This window comes from Daktulosphaira vitifoliae, unplaced genomic scaffold (genome assembly GCF_025091365.1).
Source record: "Daktulosphaira vitifoliae isolate Bord-2020 unplaced genomic scaffold, ASM2509136v1 Scaffold_3, whole genome shotgun sequence".
Lineage (NCBI taxonomy): Eukaryota > Metazoa > Arthropoda > Insecta > Hemiptera > Phylloxeridae > Daktulosphaira > Daktulosphaira vitifoliae.
The window spans coordinates 37,162,654-37,183,733 of NW_026099574.1; the positions used below are offsets into that span (position 1 = coordinate 37,162,654).

Below are 21,080 nucleotides of genomic sequence, written 5' to 3' on the forward strand. Positions count from 1 at the left end.
ATTTCAACTACGAAAATAACTGGTTATTTACAACTATTGAATCAGTATTTCAGAAGTTATGAACATTTTAACACATGGTTGGATGTAGATGTGCATCAGAATAATGCATAACGATAAGAATAACAAAACCCAATATTCATCTCTAGTCTATATTTAAAAATATTGATACTTCCGAAATACAGGTTCAAATGTTAGTATCGACCAGTCAATTTTTTGTTAGATCATTTTTTATTATATGAATAATTAATTAAAATAAAAAAAAAGTTAATTATGTATGTCGCTATTTAAAAAAATTGGTACACTTATAAAGAATAAGAGATANTTTTTATTATATGAATAATTAATTAAAATAAAAAAAAAGTTAATTATGTATGTCGCTATTTAAAAAAATTGGTACACTTATAAAGAATAAGAGATATACCTAAAAAATATTTAATAACTTATATTTAAAAAAACTAAAAATAAAAAATAAATTCTGAAAAAATTTTTTTTAGGAGAAATTTTGTGGTTAATGATCACTCTGTATATTATGAAAATTTTATGTTAGATATATTTATTGATTTTACTACCTGAATTATAGCATAAATATAATAAAAAAACCAGCACTGTGGGAATGTGGTATAATTTGGACAAGTATAAGTATAAGTATAAGTACTTAAAGTCGCTTCGATACAAATATGTAGATAAATAAGGTGTCCCTTATTTTTAAAATTTTGGAAATTCTTCATGCCCACCCTCTAAATTTGTGTGTATATATATATAAAAAATTTCAAGTTGATCAGATTAGTTTAACATATGTCGACTTAGGATTGAAAAAGGGATAGTTTTTACCAATTAACTTGAAAGTTTGCGCTCTCACAAAAAAAATTACTAGAACTAAATTGTAGATCTAATTGTTTTGTATAAATTAAATTTTTACAGTGTTTTTTCTAATTCAATTAGTTTTTCAGAAAAATTAAAAAATACATAATATTTTGTAAATAGTCGAATTTGGCATATTTATGAATATTTCATCATATTTGACGAACCATATACAATACGACCTTATGTTTCATATAATAATTTTTAAATTAAATTTTATAAAATAAAAGTAATAAGAAAAAAATTCCTTGAACCGATAGTTTTATTGCTATAGTTGAAATAGTTCAATCATTTTACAATTCTTACTAAATATATGAGTTTTATTGCTTTATTTAAATGTATTTGATTTAAATTAATTATTTTTTTATTATTTTTATAGAAAATATGTATCAAAAATGAAAGTCTGGATTTATCAAAATAAAAGAGAAGAAAGTCAAATTTCTTTCTTTGGTTATTCAGACCTTCCTTAGTTAATTATAATTTCAGTCATGAAATTGAAAATATTCATTAGTTTAGTTAACTTTATTATGTTTTAAGCCTATGCTAAAACATTATTTAGTTTAAGAACTCTATTTTTTTGTTGATTAAAGAATGAAAATTTTCAATTTATGTACTTAGTGATTTATTTTTCAAAACCTTAATCTTGTAATAAATTCAAATTACTCATTGTTTAATTAAAAGTAATAGAACAAGACAAAATTTTTTTTTAGATTTTATTCTTTTAATTATTCGTAGTTATTAACTAAAATTATAGAAGTCTATACTTAAATAAGTTCAAAAAAAAAATGCAAATTTATATTCTTTTAATTTTTAGGAATTATTTAGTTAGTGATACTGGGGTTTGGTGGCCTGAAATGGCAGTTGATGCAAACTTCACGAAAGATTTAGTTTGTGCTACAACTAAACCAGAAGAGCAACTACCATTTTCAGTTCGCGTAAGTTAAATTATTAACCTATTAATAATTTTGCTTAAGTTAAATATATATTTTTATTTCAATGGTTATAATGTCAATAGATTGTCTGTGAAGAAGGAGTACCAGTATTCAATCGAACATCTCGTTCCGTTCCTAACTACACATTTAGAGTGGTGCCTCCTATAGTTATTCATAATTTTTTACCATTTGCTATTGAGTTGAATTTTCCTAACTCGAAGCATCTAATTGAAGCATCTAAAAAAATTGACGTTTATGAACTGAATCTCGCGNCTAAAAAAATTGACGTTTATGAACTGAATCTCGCTCATCGAATTTTTAAAGCTGAATTGATTGTTCCTTCCTACCTGGGTATATCCTGGACGGGTACATTTAATTTACGTAAAGATTTAAACGAAAAAACTGTGAATATGAGTACTGAACATGATACAGATGGCGGTAACAAGCATCTTAAAATAGCCGTAAAAGTTACTGATGAAGATTCTTGTCGTGTTTTCATTCATTCATCATACTGGATTGTAAATAAAACTGGTCTACCACTTCAATTAAGAGTAATCGAATCAAAATTCTTATTATAGTTGTTAAGTTTTAGATCAAAAATGATTTGAACTTTTGTTGTTATTTAGGGCTCCAGATCGGATATTGTTTACGAATCTCATTCTGAGGAACCAATATTATTTGCTTACAAGAGAATGAAAAAAAGAAACATTAAACTAAGAGCTTATCATTCGAGCTGGTCTTCTGCTTTTTCTATGGATACAGTATACTGTCCAGGGTTGGTAATTTGCAAAGATAAAGAACGCCAAAAAAAATACAGGATTCTAATGAAACCAATTTTATCAAACCTTTGTCCACATTTGACTACAATAGTGACATTTTTACCAAATTTCTCAGTGGCCAATAATTCGAATAGAAGCCTGCGGTTTATGGAAGATAACAAAGAAGCTGATTTGTGGACAGATATTTCACAAGGCCAGGTAATTTCAGTAAATTTTATTCTTATAAATTATCCCCATTCAAAATATTATTTAAATTTTAGACTTTACCATTTTGGCCTGAAACTGATTCGATGCGTATGTTTGTAAAGTTTCGAGATAGTAAATCAGGATCACAACATTTTTCAATAATTAAAGAGCAACAGACTGTTCTTAGAATGGATAGAGGAGTGTGTATTATTTATTGAGAATATTTAACATTTAAATTTACTTAAACGAAGAAATTTACTAATAAGATATTTTGTTTTAATTTTTTTTAGAGAGCCCTTGTAGTTAAAGTAACTGGCGGAGGAAACAACCCATTTTTGATAAGTTTTCATAAATTTCGACAAAATGATGTTCCAGTGAGGATAGATAATATGTGTGAAGACATATTCTTAAAAATACACCAAAAAAATTTAGGCCAGGTAATAGATAAAAATATTAAATGACATTGTTGACATTTTATAAATCACATTGTATAATACATAGTGTGAATTAATAAAAATTCTACCCTTAATTGTTCGTTGTATAATGAGTTTTTTATAAATGTATAAATTTAAATTTTATTTATTTTTAAGAATCATTGTAAATATCAAATTTATTGTGAGAAAAAGTTATTTCTTACGATTAACATACGAATAACTTTCGAAGGACAAATGGAAACCTATTATTACTTTACTATTTAATAATAAATGGTCTAAATAAAATTTTTAGTTGTCGATAACCTGTTTTAAATAATTACTTTTTGAGATATTAATTATCTTACAATAAATTGGTTATTTACTACTATGGTTCATGAAAACAAATCAAATTTTAATCTGTAAGTTTTTATGAAAAATTATTATTTAACGAAAAATGAGGAATAGTATTCTGAATAAATAACTACACTGTATATTCACAATCTGTCTCGAAGGTTATCGTTATAAAATGATGAAAGAATGCGAAGTGAAAAAAAATATTTAACGCATACAATATTGCTAAGTACTTCCCTTCCATTTCATACGACAGAGTTGTTTTTTTTTAGTTTTCTATGGACTACAAAAGCTCTTAAACTTATAACGGTCTTCTTTACCTTGTTGATCATAGTCTATCTGTATGTTCTAAATTCTCTAGAACTTATTCCATTTCAACTTTAAGTTGAATTTTGGAAACGCAAAACAGCCCGAAAGGCTTAACTGGTGAATATTCAGTGGTGGACAGTTAAAAACTTTCATCCACTAAAAAAAATTAGTTGAATTTGATCGTGTGTGTAGTTGTATAATTGTGCAATATAAAAAAAGTATGATCTTAACCTTTAAAAGATGGATACATGTAATGTATTACAATAATCGTTCCGAAACCCTCTTGTAATGTTTACTAATCACTGAAGTACCTTTTGACACTAATCCTTTATGAACAATAATTCCATAAAAGTAAAAAAAAATATATCAGAATTGTAATGGTGTTGTGGAAGAGTTGCTAACTATGTCTTCTAAACGTTCCAAAATTAAACAAACCACTAATGAATAGTTATTTCTTAAACATTTTAAACAATTATTTTGCGAGTAATCCCCAGATTAGAAACTAAATTTGAAAACCGTATGTTGTGTTATTTATAACCAATTAACATTAAATAATTTTGCCAATTCACGGTCAAGCAGCGTAAAATGTATGTAAAACTTTGATTTTTGTATTTATATTCATAAAAAATGCTAATTATAATATCTAAAGTTTCATAGAAGTTATTCCGGAAATTTTTGGACAGACTGTGTATATATACAATAAATTGATCAATTAGTTATTAGAAATATTAATTATAATTTACACAGGTTACATTGCTAAGCCCTAATCAATCTGTATTGTACACGTGGGATGATCCGACTGAAGAAAGGATTTTATATTGGAACGTGTACAGCAAAAAATCTAAGGGTTTTGTTGCGAAATTTGAAAAAGAGGGCTATGGACAAGAAAGATTAAGTTTCTGCCAAGTAAAACCTTCTGAAACAGCCAATAATAATAATAATTTAAATTTGATAAAGATTTTAACTAGTCAAACTCAAGAGCCTAGCGACACTAGTAGTGCTGAAGATTCTGATTCGGACGAACCCAGTTCTAAAGTATTTATAAATTTTTTTGAAAATTTCATAGTATTATTTAACATAAATTTTGTTTGTAGGTGACGTTTCAATTGTCAAAAACAAAAAAAGCTAAAATAGTTGTATACTGGGTGAGTTACGTTGAAGTTGGTGGTCAAAGAGTATTATTGTTTACTCAAGATGAGAAAACAGCGTCGGTCGCTCGAAAAAGAATAGAAAAGAGTAAATCATGTATTGATTTGGTTATATCTGTGAAAGGTGTTGGGTTATCATTAGTAAGATAAAAATATAGAGTTTATTGAAAATAAATAAAAATATTATTATATTTTAAGAGTACATGTCGCGGTGTTTACACTGAAGAAATTGCATATGCTAGTTTATCGGATTCAGCGTCTGAGTGGATGGTAAAAATTGGTAATACATGGAAACCATTCACGGTGGAACTAGCATGTTGGTTAGAGGAAATGTGGGATAATCATAATAAAAGAGCTCATCTTAAAGACTATGTTCATGTGTGTATATATATTTTTTTAATTTTTACTGTTTGTTTTTATTTTTTTAATTGAAATTTCCAATATTAAAATCTTTATACATAAATATTAACTTTTAGGTTGATTTCGATAAAATGCAAATGATTAAACCATTCTTTGGACAATTGCGCCGATTGTACAATCCAGCTGTTTGGAGCCATTGCAGATTTACCGCAAAAAATAATATATTTCAATTTAAAATTCATAGACTTCAAGTAATTTTTCTTTTTTATATATATGAAAAAACTTTGAAATATTTTTTTATCAATTAATTTAGGTGGATAATCAACTATCAAACTGCACTTTTAAAACAGCTCTGTATCCAACACCAGCTAACAAAATCTCATCGCGTTCTTTAAAACCTTGCTTAGAAATTGCTTATTCTAAAACTTCAGTGTCGTGTCATTATGATTTATATAAGCAAGTATTTTAGAAAAAGTAAAAAAAAATTGTATATAATTTGAACTTTATAGGTACATTTATATAAGTCTCCGTGATTTTACCGTGCAACTAGATCGTACGTTTGTAGTGAGTATGCATAAAACTTTGTCACCTTTCCTGGCTGTTTTTGAACGACCACTGGATGCCAGATTTAGACAAGACGTTAGTTCGCTTCATGCTACCGATATGCCACCGGTAATTCTATTTAAATATAACCAACCCTTCTTAATGTGTTCAAGTGGATCTTCTAAACTCTAATACTATTCTTGTTTAATATTCAGGGTAAAAAGTCAGGTCGGGTATACGTAGAATCATTTGATTGCTCTCCTTTTCACGTGCATTTAAGTTTTTCAACGAAACCATCAGAACACTACTCTCTAAAGAGTTCTAACAGTTTCACCACTGATGCATTATTATATGTACTTGACGGACATGCAAACCGTTTATGTGATTTGAAAACAGTCACTCTTGAGTATAGTTTAATTTAAAAGAGTGCCTATAATAGATTATTTAAGTTAAATTATTATTTTTTAGTATAAGTGGGTTAAGTCGCAAAAGTATTCAAAGGGAATCGTTTGAGTCAATTTTTGAATATAGTTTAAAACACTACGCGTGTCAGCTATTCAAACAAAGCCATGTGTTTATTTTTAATTCTGATGTGTTAGAAAATATATACGAGGTAAACAATGAACGGACGGACACTATAGAATCAACAGAAGTAAATAACACTATTACAATAATAAAGAACTTTTTATATGCATTGCAAACTATTTTCTATTTTCAGGATTATTTAGGAACATCATGCTGTTCTCAAATACAAGATACGTGTTCCGTGGAATACAATGGTAAATGGCGTTTTGCGTTATCGATACCTGAATGTGCTTTGGCAGCGTACAAAGGAACGGAAATGTCTGTCTTGTTATCTATGTCTGGAGCTCTCCAAAGACCTCATATTGGTTGTTATTAATACAGACACCTTTTTATACGGGTTTTATATTTAATTACTATTTTACAGGCGGTGAAGATGATGGAGCAGCCGAGGCGTTCTTTAGAGGACCCGGTCGGAATCTACTGGCAGTTTTGTCAAAGTCAAATGTGTCTGACAAAGTTTCAATGGCGTACGATGGTGTGAAACGGTAACGGAAATAAAATAAGACTAACTTGACATAATGACTAACATAAAATTAAAAGAAAGTTCATATTGTTATTTGTAGAGTCATTGAGTCTGGCGAAGAAATAGTGCTACGAACAAGACTTCCAAGATTCATTAATCCATTGGTTTGCTATTATAATTAAAGTAAGATAAAATTCTAATTTAATTTGATAATTTTTATAACGTTTTTAGGGTATGAAAAGTTATAGCTCATATGAAGCAGTAGGTTTGCACTTATTTAAACTTCTTAGTCGTTCGTCAACAAACGATAGTTATTGGGCGCATGTAACTTTCTTGCCTGAAGGGAAAAAAATACTTCTCATTACTTTAAGGTAAGTCACCTCCCATTAGGTTATTATTAAAAAGTTAATTTTTTTATTATATGATTGTTTTAGACGAATAATATTAACAGAGAAATGTCGCACAAAAGGTCCATGGGAAATTGAATGGAGTGTGTATGTAGATAATATTATAGAGGTGCCAAAAATCGAAGATATGAAACTAACATTTAAAATTCGTCAGGTAAGAAAATTATTCAACCAAATTTTTTTAAGTGTATGTATTTTTAACTTATATGTGTAGGATGAACACCATTCCAGTTATTTCTTTAGAGGAGACGAAAAATGTATAGAATATGACGATAAAGAAACCTTAAAATGGATTAAAGACAAAATAGAACAAGTCATGTTGTTAAATCAAGAAGATAAACCTCTGAAATAATAATCACTTTCACTATTTTTCAATAGTAGTTTAGATTTTTACCGGCCCTCCTAATTTTATCTACATCCAACGCATTAAGCTGATACATATGTAATATCTCAGTCTTATTACAATATATTTTTATCGTCTACAAGTTTTTACATATAACACATAAGTATTATGAATGACAATTAACGTAAGATAATATTATGCACACAAATATCCTACGTTATTTACAAATCTAATTAATGTATAAATTATACTGTGTTATTAAAAGAGTTTAATAAAATACTGCTTTAACGATTTCTTGTGAATTTATAATAACAATTTATTTATACAAAATATGTGCTATGTTATAAAAAATTGTATATTTAAGATATTATTATTATTATTGATATAAGTATGTTCGATAATAATTTTAAGTTTAAAATTAAAAATATATCTAAAATATTGACTCAAAACTAAAAAATATTAACAATCAATTGTTTTTATTAGTATACCACAAATGACATCTAAAGTTGAAAAGATAAAGTCGAAAAAAAATATTACAATAAATTATTTTATATTTTAACTCTATAATTTCAATTTATCGTGAAATTTGGTATTTATTTATTTGAAATTTAACAGATAGATTTTTTATTTATATTGGTATTTTTAGATAAAAAATTTAAATAATACACAGTAGATAAATGAAAAAAAAAAATGTTGTTTTTTTTTAATATAATTCTAATATTAATTCTTAATAAATTGTTAGTGATAGCTTTACTTGCATATGAAAACATTTTGATTATTCTTATAATAAGCTTTTATGGAAAACTTTTTTTTTATGTTAAAAAACACAATAACAAGAGTTAAATTTTTGAAAAGTTCATATTAATGTGTATTCTATTTAACGAAAATTTTAAACCGAATTAAGTAAAGAAGTTCACTTTAATTTTAGGANATTTAACGAAAATTTTAAACCGAATTAAATAAAGAAGTTCACTTTAATTTTAGGAGTAAAAATTTATTTGAATTATGTTTAAAGAGTTAATTTAGATTATTCAATTTGACACTTTCTATTTTGTTCCTTTGAGCATAAATAATTTTAATAAGAATAAACGGCGTTGAACATAGGCAATTTCACTACATTAAGGAGTACAAGGTCAGCACCGTTTGAAGTGTAGAGTAAACGTTAAAATATATTTTCCTTATTGATTATCGAATTTTACGTCTTAAAGCACAAATCGATAATTTTAGTTTTTTATTCTTTTATTAAAAGAAATAATGTTTCATCACACTCCATTCAATGATTAAAATAAGGTTTTGAAATTAATAATAAAAAAAAAAAAATCATAGTTGTTTTATAATCATAAATATTCATCAGTTAGACCGGCAATATTGTTTGGTGCCAATTTGCCATATTGTTTTTCATTTTTTCGGTCGACTTGCTGCTCCTACTGATATCTGGCTTCCAAACGATAATTATTTTATACTACTACGAGTATACCGCCTGTCTTCAGTCAAGAGAGGCCATCTCTTCTCTCCTCTCGTCGAATTACCGGTAGGAAAACTGTGGCAGAGTAGGGCGTGTATTTTTCGGAATCGATGCACTCGCGATTGGTTGGGCGTGAAGCGTTCTGCTTCGGTGCAATGTGACTCACACGGGGATGGTCGTTGGCGGTAGTAAGGAGATCGGAGGATGATGCGGAGAGCAACGGGAGCCGAAAATCAATGAGCCCCCTGACCTGCCGGTGAGACCGCTCGTACAGCTTCCAGTCCCGGACCAGCAACCGCCGTAAGCGCAACATTTCGGGCACTCATGTCTGGCTACATGTCATAACGGGGTTCTCGCACGTATGACTGATGTGCCCTTTTGTCAAACGTAAACAACACAGGTATATCAATGGGTCACTAATAAACTGTAAAATATAGTTTGCCAGTATAATATTTACATTGTGTTTTATAGTATCCTTATTTTTACAATCAACACATCAGAGTGCTGATCTCAATGCTGCAGTGCACTAGACATATTATAATGAACGCATGCTATTTTCCTCCCCCTACCCATCAAGTATCCAATAATCGCGGTGTGTGTTTATTTGTTATCCATAGACTATGTAGTTGTAATTTTCTCTGTGCATGTTGTGAGTGTAGAGCTGAATTTACGATCAACCTGACCAATTGTAAACACATATCATTTAATTTTGAAATTTTTTTGTGTGGTGTCGAAATTACGTTTGTGTTACCTACCGAATCGTATGTTTTATTAACGACCATAATTGTTTATGTACAAAATGTGTTTACGAAAAAACCGTAGTTTGAAGTAGCTGTTGTTTGTTCGCTACATTAATTTTTTTATCACGAGAACAAATCTCAAAGGAGCATAGAGACTAAATCCGTTTTAGTGGAGGATTTTGTAAGCTATAATTCATCTTCAGCAGTTCTATTGTCAACATTATAGTTAATTAAAGGATTACATGTAGTAAACCATGACGCTCAGGAAAATGGATTAGATGGGTATAATATCTTATAGTCAAAGATAACAATAGATGTCACCTGAGGATGGTTCGCATTATTTGCTTTCTTTTTAATTTGCTGTATTTTGTTAAATATTTTATTCTTAAAAATAATTACATAAATATTATTATAAACACATTTCATTATTTTAATTTAAGTGAAATATCCAAACGAGTTTATTTTAGTTGTCATATTTCATACAATATAGTTAATAACTACATGTATCTAATATATCTACGATAACGCCCAATAGATAGCGAAATACACTAGTTATTGTCGGCTACTGTGAAGTTTTTAAACTTTCCAAGTTTGTTAATAAAATATAAAATAGGAGCACACGTTCGAAAAACTTTGGCATATTTTATTTTGTTTTATAACGTGTATCATTCTTTTTACGTTTTTACCCTGTGGTTGTAAAGTAGGATTACCTTGGAAAACCGCATTATCCTTTCATATTGACGTTCAAATCCTACTTAATATTCTGTAGCAATTCTAAAACATTTTTTATTTATTTATTTTTTTTAAGTATTATATTGAAATAATTTATCATTTAAATAGTACCGTTAAATAGATATTTCATTATAGTTACAATTTCAATACTTTAATGTTCAGAAATTACACTTACAAACATAGATTAATATATTTATTGTTTTATGCTAAATATGAATAAAAAAGTGGACCTCATGGAAAGAAAGTTAATTTTTTTAAAGAAAATTTACACATTGCTGTTACAAAATTTTCAGTTATTTAGAACCTTTTTATAAATGGTTTTGAGATACACAAATTTTATATTCCCTTTATAGGGCGTTTTAAGGAGGGTATTTGTCCGCGCAGAAGTTTTGAGGGGGTAGTAATTCTTAATAACGTTAATATAAAAACGTGTTATTATAAATGATAAAGAAGAATGATAACGGTAGCTAAATTGTAAAATTTGTAAGCTGAGGGATAATTCCCCTAGACCCCCTCAACTATGTACTATATACTGGTCTGCTAATGTTTTCTTGTATTACTATTATTCATGTATCTTAGTGATATTGAAGGTACAGATTTTTAAGCAAATGAATATTTTTCAACGACCTATTTAGAACAATTTTGATTTAAAATATTGCGTTTTTCAATGACATTATAAATTTACACATTGTATACATTTTAAATATAATTTTTTTATTTCAGTAAAAATGACTAGAAATATTTCTATATGACTCTATTAAAGTTGCATTTTTAGTAATATTAAAGATATCTTTTTTTAAATTTTGCTTTAAGTTGTAAAATGAAAAAAAAAATGTTAAAATTTTTATTTAAGCAGATTTATACGACTATATTTTGATTAAATAGTTGAAAAAACTTAAATTCAACATATTTTCTTATTAAAAAATATTTTCAGCAGCACCATAATTCGATTCTTTTATATTTTAATCGAACTATACGTAATATGTAAGTGAAAGACATGACGAGAAAAAATTTATTTGTTCGGTATAAAAAATTGTTGAGATATTGAGGGGCACAAAATGTTATTATATTTAAAAACCGGTATCATGATTATCGTTTAATATCATATTGTCTGATATCGTAGAGAAATAAATATGTGTGGGAAAGGAGTAGGCTGACAAAAGCTAAGGGATATAATTGAGAGAGTTGCGTAAACGTGTAAATACCTCGATTTGTTAACTGTCTTATGTTTAATTGAGATTATGTTGTTAATTATTATAAGAAAATTAGGTTTTTTTTATGAAAATTAATGTATATTACATTAAAAGTTAAGTAATAGATTTAATTTGTTTTGTATAATTCTTATTTCATGTTGAGTTTTTTCAAAACATTGTTCATAAATTAAAATAATTTGAGTAAAATATTAAATTTATAATTACTAAAAATGCAACTAGCAATACCATTTTTAGAGACCTTTCTCAAATGTAAATGTAACAAAGTAAATGTATTTATTTTTTTGAACAAACCTTTTATAAATTATGATAGTTTTGAATTTGATAGATTGTATTGAATATTAATTATATTACTCATTGAGCTTAATTAAAAATTATTCAATTTTAATGATTATGTTAATGAAAATGTAATGAGTTAAATGAAAAAATAATTTTAAAAATGACTTATAAATTCGTTTATTTTGAATATTTTTGAATATGTCAACTAAAATTTTTATTAAATTTAATTGTCATATACGGACAATTTTTAAATACATCAAACATTTTTCCTGGTATATCATGTGGTGACTTAATTGGTTTTACAATAAACTTCCATACGTTTTAGGTAATAATGTTTGTCAACGTAATTCTCTCGTGATAATTGTAACATTTAAGCATGTGCAAATTATTTCATTTGAACATTTATCGTTCTACACATTCGTATTATTACACTTAAAGCTTATACAACGTGCAGTCAACTTCGTGTCGATATCTTATTTCTATAGTACCTTCACGATTCAAATCCGATTGTAGAGCACTTGTGCATTACTATCCTTTTGTATGACTAGAGTTGTTTAAAATGCGTTGACATATTTGATACTAGGTACAATTATAATTGACGTAATTCCTATTGAAGCATCGGATTAAGAATTAACATAATAAGAGTCGCTCGTGTATTAAACAAAATTCTGGAAATTATATTACATATGTGTGTGTGTGTCTGGAGGATATTTTCATTCAAGGTTTTATTCAGCATTATGTCATAAGTTTTTGAGAGACATATGCTTTAACATTTGTTTAATAGTGATTTATTTAACGTTCACAGTATAGCGATATTAATGTGCGACATAAATTTTATGGAACTACAAAAAATGGCAATTCATTTTCTGTAAATAATTCTTAAACAAAATATGTATCTCTTATTGTGTTTACTTCATTGGTGGCTTACATTTTGTAGTGCAAAATTTTTTTGTAAAAATTATAAGTATTTTGTAATTCTAGTTTTTTTTTTTATGACTGTCGAATACGCGTACACACTAAATCGCTTTTCACCAGTAACATTAAACTGTGAACGTATCCAATAACTCGGATAATATCGTCACTATAAGTTCTCGTAGCAATAACTTAAATAGAATAGTATTACACTTCAAATGGTTAAAACGATTTTATAAATGCTTACTTTAAAATCAATAGCCGAATTGAATAAATACATTAATCGGTCAATATTTTAGCTGTTTATTATCCATAAAAAATAATTATCCGCAGAACTCATTCGTAATCACATAAAATTTACTTTTACAAAATAATATTAAAGTGTTATTGGATATCATATTATAAACTTTGAATAACTGGAGCGCTTTTGGGATAAACCCAAGAGGTAAAACATAAAAAATGGTAATTTGAAGAAGGGATTAGTTTCAAACGATCTGTCTGAATGTGTAATTGAATACACACCCTGGGTTATTAATTTCACCATTATTTGAGTAAATAAATATTTTATTTATTAAATTGAATCAAATTAAATGAGTTCACAGATTTTTTTTTTTTTATTCATCAAATTCATTATTAAAATATAATTGAAGACCGCAAGGCATTAATTTGCTTTGAATGTATTAAATTCAAAACGAAATTGCATAATTCAATTCGAAATGTATTTTGGAAAGTATAAACTTCCGTTTTAAGTCCAATTATTTTAATTCATTTGACAGCCTTTGAGTTATTTATCTTATCTCTACTAAATCTAGCTATCGCCTGATAAAAATATAGTTTTCACTCGAATTTCATATTAGTTTTTAATGGATTTTGTATGATAAATAGTGTGTATAGTATCAATTAAATTTCATAATACATTTTAACTTTTTACAATTGAAAAAATGTAAATTTTTTTTTTCATTTTCAATAAATCAATTGACATATTTTCTGAGTGACTAATCACTTTTTTTTAACATTGTTGTTTTTGTAGATCGAGAGTCACGTATGGAACGTGATAGACAGCGCAGACGATGAGGACACGTATGGCCGCGCAATGAACGCGCTCGCGGCTCGGGCGGCGCTGTCAACATTGTACACATCATCGACGTCTACTTTGGCGGCTGACTACCATGCGTGGACAACGGTGGCGGCGACAGCAAAGGCGGCGGAGGTGGCAAACACTACCGAAACACCGTTTTTCGAAACCGAACTCCGGTTTACGGTGTCCCAGATGGTGTTCGTCGCGCTTGTGTCCGGCGCGCTCAGTTGCATCACCGTGGTGGGCAATCTAATGGTTATGCTGTCGTTCAAGATCGACAAACAATTGCAGAATATAAGCAACTACTTCCTGTTTAGCCTCGCGTTGGCCGACTTCTTCATTGGGCTCATATCCATGCCGTTGTTCACCATCTACACCATACTGGGATACTGGCCGTTCGGCCGACACGTGTGCGACGGATGGCTTGCGCTCGACTATCTGGCCAGCAACGCGTCAGTACTGAACCTGCTGTTGATAAGCTTCGACAGGTACTTCTCGGTGACCAGACCACTAACTTACAGAGCTAAGCGGACTAGAGGCAAAGCGTTGCTGTTTATCTGTAAGTAGAAATTAGGGTTGTAAGCCACTGACTGGCTAAACGAAATCTCTGTGCGGTGTGAATAATTAACCACTCACATAATACACAGTAGTGTTACCACACATGAAGACATTTACAGTGTTGGGCATTTCGTTGTTATCCATTCCTAGTTATACCCATTAAGTGAGTTTATCTGAACATTCACGATTGTCAATGTGCTCGTTGGGACGTATTCAGACATACCGCCGACTGTTTGAATTACTTGAGCTTGCCAATGTTGGTTATTACTAGGAACAGTAGAATGTCTTAACTAAACAGCTTATGGGCCATTAAGGAAGTGTCGTTAGGTTGATTAATGAACGAGGGTTTGACAGGCGGCGTGCAGAGTAGAAAAACATAAATCTCCGACGTGTGGGAGGAAGAATAAAGAGAGGACCGAGTGAAAAAGCGGCCAGCCGTTTGCAATATTTTAGAAGGTTTTTATTAAACTATGTACTCGGTTGAGTGGTTTAGTGGGTTTTAATTTTTGTTTACCTTTGATTCGAACCGCAATTGACTGTATCGTCGGTTTCAGCCGCCGTATGGTTCATATCACTGTGCTTATGGCCGCCGTGGATTTACCTGTGGCCGATAATAGAAGGCCGACGAACCGTTCCGGAAACGCAATGTTACATACAGTTCATAGTGACCAATCAATACATTACTTTCGGCACGGCCATCGCGGCTTTCTATACACCGGTGACGGTCATGTGCATCGTGTACTATCGCATCTACATGGAGACCAAAAAGAGACAAAAAGACTTGCCAAACTTGCAAGCCATGAATAAGCCGCGCAAGTGAGTGCTTCGTGAAATTTTTTATCACGGGGGAAAAAAAAATAGCCGAAAAACTAATATTGTGTTTTTTTCGTCTTCTGTTTATAGTGATCCTCAGCAAGAGGAATCGTGGGCTCGTATTCGGTTGGATCAAGGCAATTCGTTGGATCGACGAGAAACTTATGAGACCAGCTCGTTGCGAAAAGCTTACTCTCAGTGTTCATTGGTAAATATGTCTATAATTAACTTTAATAACATGTTATAAACTTATTCGAAGGAATTTAATATATAAAATATTAGCGTATATTAATTCGTATGCTATTTTTTAATTTGATGATTCGACTTTTAATTGATCAATGCGGTACATGTTGATTTAATTTTTTTCATTAAAGACGTAATTTATTATTTACCATATAATTTTTCATTACTCATTAATCTAAATCGATAGTTACATTTACTTTGTTTGATCACAGTTAGGACAGGAAAACATTACAAACAACGTTATAATTATTATGTTTAAAATCAAAAATATTCTTAGAACATCGAATACCAAAGAACTATGTGATTCCGATAAACGTAAAGTATCGTTAAACATAAAAATTGAATAACGTTAATAATTAAGCTCAATTATTAGATAATGTTATAATCATAGACGCAACTAGATATTTTTATGATACTAGGCATCTTGAAACATATCTTTTTGGTTTCCTTCAGATTTTTTCATGATTGAAAAACATGGGCAGAATTAGAGATGGGTTTTGTGAGCGAAGTCTCTTCAAAAATAAAATTAGCCCCTTCCGAAAATTATTAAAATGATACCTAACGTTACTTGTATAAAAATATTTTTTAAGGTGAAATTATAAGTAGTCTCCAAAGATTTTTTCCTACTACTTTGGGGAAAATATATGGAAGAGAGATTTCTATTATCTCGTGTATTCTAAGTATAACCGTATCTCTGAAATATAAGCATTTTCATGTTTGATGATTTTGATCTTTATTCCGCCTAGGTATGCCCTGGCACTTATACCAAAATAACATAGAGGAATTGTGATGCAGTTATACATCGATTTGTTATATGACTGTGAAAAAGGAGTTATTTACACAAACAGCAATTAAATTTTTAACCATTAAAATTATATTAATAATCTAAAGTTTTTTAATAATAAAGATTACAAAAATATAAAAATTGATTAATTGTAGCTAATATTGTTTAAAATATATTTAATATAATAATTTAAAAATAAAAAATATTAAACTCAAAAAACTACGAATTACCAACAATATCACGTACATGTATTTTGGCAACAATGATTCCATTATTATATTATGATTTTACATATATTTTTTATTATAAATATAAGATTTCAATGATAAATTAAAATTAAGGACCTCATAAGCCTGGGCCATGGCCCTGTAGACCTAGGCAGTAGTTCCGCCTATGGTCACAATATGTTAAATGTAATATAAACGTTAATACTATATGATTGTGGAAACTTAACTTGGTATTGATTTAAAAAAATCTATTTCGTAGAATAATTACCACTACAAAGCCGTTTATTTTCTAAGTAGAATGAATAATGATTAAATTTTGTTTTCGAAGCTAGTGAATATTTTTGATGACTTTTGCAGAAAGCTAGACGACTGTTGACGTGGTCTTGGCTTCGCGACTGGTGTGTGGACTGGTGGCACTCAGGTCGGGATGATGACTATGACGAGGAAGACGATCAAACCCCTAGCGACGTGCCAGGTGGCACCAGCTATGGGACTACGGTGTCCAGGTCGACTTCCCTAAACGTCATTCATCAGCAACCCACTACACCACCACCGCTTAAGTCTTATCACGCGGTCAACAACAACAGGTTGGCTAATAGGTCGTTGTCTAATGACTCGGTGAGTTAGTTGCTCTGAATGAGTTTTATTAATTAGATATATTAGATTATACTTGAATCGCCGGGGTCATCCCTGAGAAGAAGTGGGGTAATTTCAGTCTCTTTTCTTGGTAATTTTAGTTTAAGACGGCCCCGTCAGTCATAAAATATATTTTAATACTTTTCCCCAAAAATGTTCAAACTGTACTAGATATACGATTAGTGTAATATTATTAGGACGAAGCGCTTTAACATAATTTTAATCGTGATGAAAACATAACTAATACATTCACTAAACATAATTAACTAGTTTGAATAATAACAACACGTTCTAATTAACTGGGATTAATCAAAGACTTAGTAAAGAGGGTGCTGTTTCATGCAACTTGCGTATGGTTTGCTAAGGATTACTCATGAAAGATATTATATTCATATTGAGGACAAAAGAAGCTCCAATTTAATAGGTCACGTCATAAATCAAATAAATACAGTTTAAAGGAAATAAATAGATATTTATACACTTCAGTATTTAGTAATACTATTCTGTGTATCGTTGAATAATTTGATATATGTAGTTTCAGTAAGAGTTCATTCTAGAAGAAACACGTTAGTTATATACCATTATAAATTTAATTTTCGACTAAATGCTATCATCCATTTTTTAAAAAGCAGAATTATACAGCAAATATATAAAAAAAACACTTGAAGATTACGATAAAATATAAAATGTAATTTGCTTAAATTCTCAATTCCATTTGTATGATGATTGAAATATTATTATATAAAATGTGTAATAAATTTAGTGGTTATTTAAAGGAAAGAATACACACCTATTATTTTTAATCGATTAACAATAGATATAAGTAAAATGGCTGATTTTTTGAAATCGAAATTAAAGTAGAAGTATACTTTCAAAAAGTTTTCTTCGTTATATCAAAATTTATTATTATAAAAATATATTTATAATTAAAGTATATTCAGCATAAAATCAATACCCTCTCAGCTACGCTTGCAGTTAAAATACAAAGTGTCCCTTATCTAGGCCATTATAAATTTTCTCTTAGTAATTAGTACATTGAATTATTTTCTGAATATCTATATGTTTTTAAATAAAAATTTAAAACTTTTAACTTTATGATAATTAAAAATGAAAAACAAATAAAAACGATAAATTATATATTTTTTTAAAGGTGTACACCATAGTGATCAGACTGCCAGGGGATAGTGATCAGGAAGTGCCGACGGTCAGGCAGTACAGCGGTTGTTACGAAGAGCCAAATCGAAGGTCTGGACCTATGGTGCGACGACCGTCGTCGCAGGATATGCGGCTTCCGTTGAACGCCACTAAAATACTGCCCAAGCAATTGGGCCGAGGGCCTACGGCGGCTGCAGCGGCCGCGGCCGCATATACGGCCAAAGAGAAAAAGAAGAAAAAATTTCAAGAGAAAAAAAGCGAGAGGAAAGCGGCCAAGACGCTGTTAGCCATCTTGTTGACGTTTATTATCACCTGGACGCCGTATAACGTGCTAGTTTTGCTCAAGCCGTTCGCGGCCGGCGATAGTGCAGAGTCGGACGCTGGCAAAGTATGGGCTACGCAAGGCGTGTGGGATTTTTTCTACTACCTGTGCTACATAAACAGTACAATCAACCCGGTGTGTTACGCTCTGTGCAACGCCTCGTTTCGCATGACCTACGTGCGGATACTTAAGTGCAAGTGGAATACTAGAAGACAGCCGCCGCCACATTTTCGAGCTTGAAGATCGGACGACATCGTTTAATGCCAATTGTAAAAAATTATTTACCAATAACCAAAGCGGTCGACCAATACTTTAAGTCGGATATTCCATATTTTTGGTAAAAAACAAAAAAACTGCTCGAGTTCAAGCGGTAAATACAAACGAACGAGCAACTCCATGACTTTGTACATTAGTCTGTACGTATATGGTCAAAGTTTCAACGGTGTTCGTGGAGAAGTGCAGTCTTGAAATATTAACCTTCAAGTCGTTTAACTTTGTCCCTGAATCCTACAGAGAATACCACCAACCAAATACGCCTAAGAATTAAAGTTATTGATACTATAAATATTATGTTAAGTAATATTATTATGTTGCACGCTCGGAAGTCGGCCGGGGTAAATAAATGACTAAATCAGTTTTGGCTGCCATAGTCATGTGGCGCAAGTGTAAACATTGAGAAAACCGAATGGCAAGTGCAAAAGCCTCCGAGTAGTTTTCATTTCGGTTCACATGAAGGTGTCGGTAAAAAAAACAAAAGTGTTTTAACAGATTCTCTGTTAAAAAATAATATACGAGAAATCAAAACCGACATTTTTCATACCAAGTGAGTCGTCCTATGAGCTTAAAACATTTTTATCGCGAGGATTATAAATTTATTTGTTCTGTTATGTATGCCTATAATCTTAAGTGTTTTCCTCGCTGTTCAACTGAGCGTGTATACAAAAACCAAACGAATTTTGCAATATATGTAATAGGTTTATAACTTTTTTTTGTATTTTTATTCGTTTTTATCTGTAATTTAAATTTTATACTTCAAGTGTAAAAGATTTATCTCGTTTGTCGCTGTAAAATATATATATATATATATATGTGTGAACAATAAATATTTGTTTTTATTTTTATCATCAATAATTTCAATTTGATAAGGCAACTGTTTAGCCATAGACGTCGGGTGATGAAATATTTTTTGTAGGAGGGCTAAATTTATTATCTCTCCTTCCAAAAAATAAATTTTAACTATACATATAATTTTGTTAAATTTTTAGAGGGCTAAATTGTAAATTGTAGGAGTAAGCCCCCTAGTCACCCATTCTATGTCTATAGGTTTAGCAATACGCAACTAATTGTTGAGTGATTGGCAATGTACAATTATTATAGATTATTTTTAAACAACAAAATCTAAATGTGATAGGAAAAGAATTTAAAGATTTTACATGAAATATTAAGACGCGGGTCTTGTGAGTGGTTTTTAACTTACAATATTCAAAATGATTATAATACATAACTGGAACAATTAATTATATTTTATTAAGAACGTAAAACAAATATTATTTGTACCGTGGGACAATCAGGCATCCGTTAAGGAAGGATAAGGGCTCGTACAAATTTTTGTTATCCCAGATATGAATCATTGCGCACGCCTATAATAGAGAGCAAGATAAATAAAATATGAAAGTAATAAATACCATTATAAAACGTTTAAAAATTTCTAATAAAATAATTAATATTAAATCGTTTAACCATAAATAAAAAAAAAATGTAGAATTACCGAAGAGAAAGAGTTTATAAGGTTGCATGTTAATAGTAGCTTATGTTTTATTTTCTTACAGATTGAAAAATGTTTTAATGCTTTGAAAGTATATATTTAATTTTTTCTAGTACTAGTCAAAAGATAAAAGCTACACTGAGCCCCATTGAATCGACTTTTTGCACACACTTTAAGAGTTTGAATTGTATAATTTTATTTTGATCCTAAAACATGGACCGCAAAATGAGTCGACAAGTACACTTTTTATAAAACAAGCGATTGTTTACTATGAAAAAAAAGAACATTTTTTCATAACATTTAACTGGTACACTCAAAGCTGTATAACGGTTTAATAGCGGCAATGAGATTGTCATGTTTTAGTGAAACAAAAATCTAAATTTTTTATTAATTGTTCATCCTTTTAATGAAAAAAAAAGTTTTTTGCTGTATATGTATAATTTTGTCATTGTCAGCGTTAAGTGGGGAGACGTTATATTG

At 29.7% G+C, this 21,080-nt stretch overlaps 3 protein-coding genes across 3 annotated transcripts; all 3 read left to right on the forward strand.

Annotated features, from left to right (window-relative positions):
- Nucleotides 1–171: 171 nt before the first annotated feature.
- Nucleotides 172–2,186, forward strand: LOC126902140 (uncharacterized). Its single transcript, XM_050679166.1, has 4 exons — nucleotides 172–190; nucleotides 1,676–1,796; nucleotides 1,877–2,080; nucleotides 2,181–2,186. Coding segments are annotated over exons 1-4 (333 nt in total). The 5' UTR covers nucleotides 172–188.
- On the forward strand, nucleotides 2,069–8,033 carry LOC126901511 (intermembrane lipid transfer protein VPS13A-like). Its single transcript, XM_050677989.1, has 18 exons — nucleotides 2,069–2,344; nucleotides 2,420–2,770; nucleotides 2,833–2,958; nucleotides 3,049–3,195; nucleotides 4,579–4,866; nucleotides 4,926–5,120; nucleotides 5,178–5,357; nucleotides 5,456–5,590; nucleotides 5,653–5,795; nucleotides 5,849–6,011; nucleotides 6,098–6,288; nucleotides 6,351–6,534; nucleotides 6,601–6,772; nucleotides 6,832–6,952; nucleotides 7,031–7,094; nucleotides 7,162–7,301; nucleotides 7,365–7,491; nucleotides 7,552–8,033. Exons 1-18 carry the CDS (start codon nucleotides 2,204–2,206, stop codon nucleotides 7,687–7,689), a joined length of 3,006 nt encoding a protein of 1,001 aa, XP_050533946.1. The 5' UTR covers nucleotides 2,069–2,203; the 3' UTR covers nucleotides 7,690–8,033.
- A 1,375-nt stretch (nucleotides 8,034–9,408) lies between these two features.
- On the forward strand, nucleotides 9,409–19,939 carry LOC126901515 (muscarinic acetylcholine receptor DM1). The gene is made up of 6 exons (XM_050677999.1): nucleotides 9,409–9,545; nucleotides 14,050–14,656; nucleotides 15,210–15,471; nucleotides 15,559–15,676; nucleotides 17,080–17,340; nucleotides 18,509–19,939. Exons 2-6 carry the CDS (start codon nucleotides 14,113–14,115, stop codon nucleotides 19,073–19,075), a joined length of 1,752 nt encoding a protein of 583 aa, XP_050533956.1. The 5' UTR covers nucleotides 9,409–9,545; nucleotides 14,050–14,112; the 3' UTR covers nucleotides 19,076–19,939.
- Nucleotides 19,940–21,080: the final 1,141 nt, after the last annotated feature.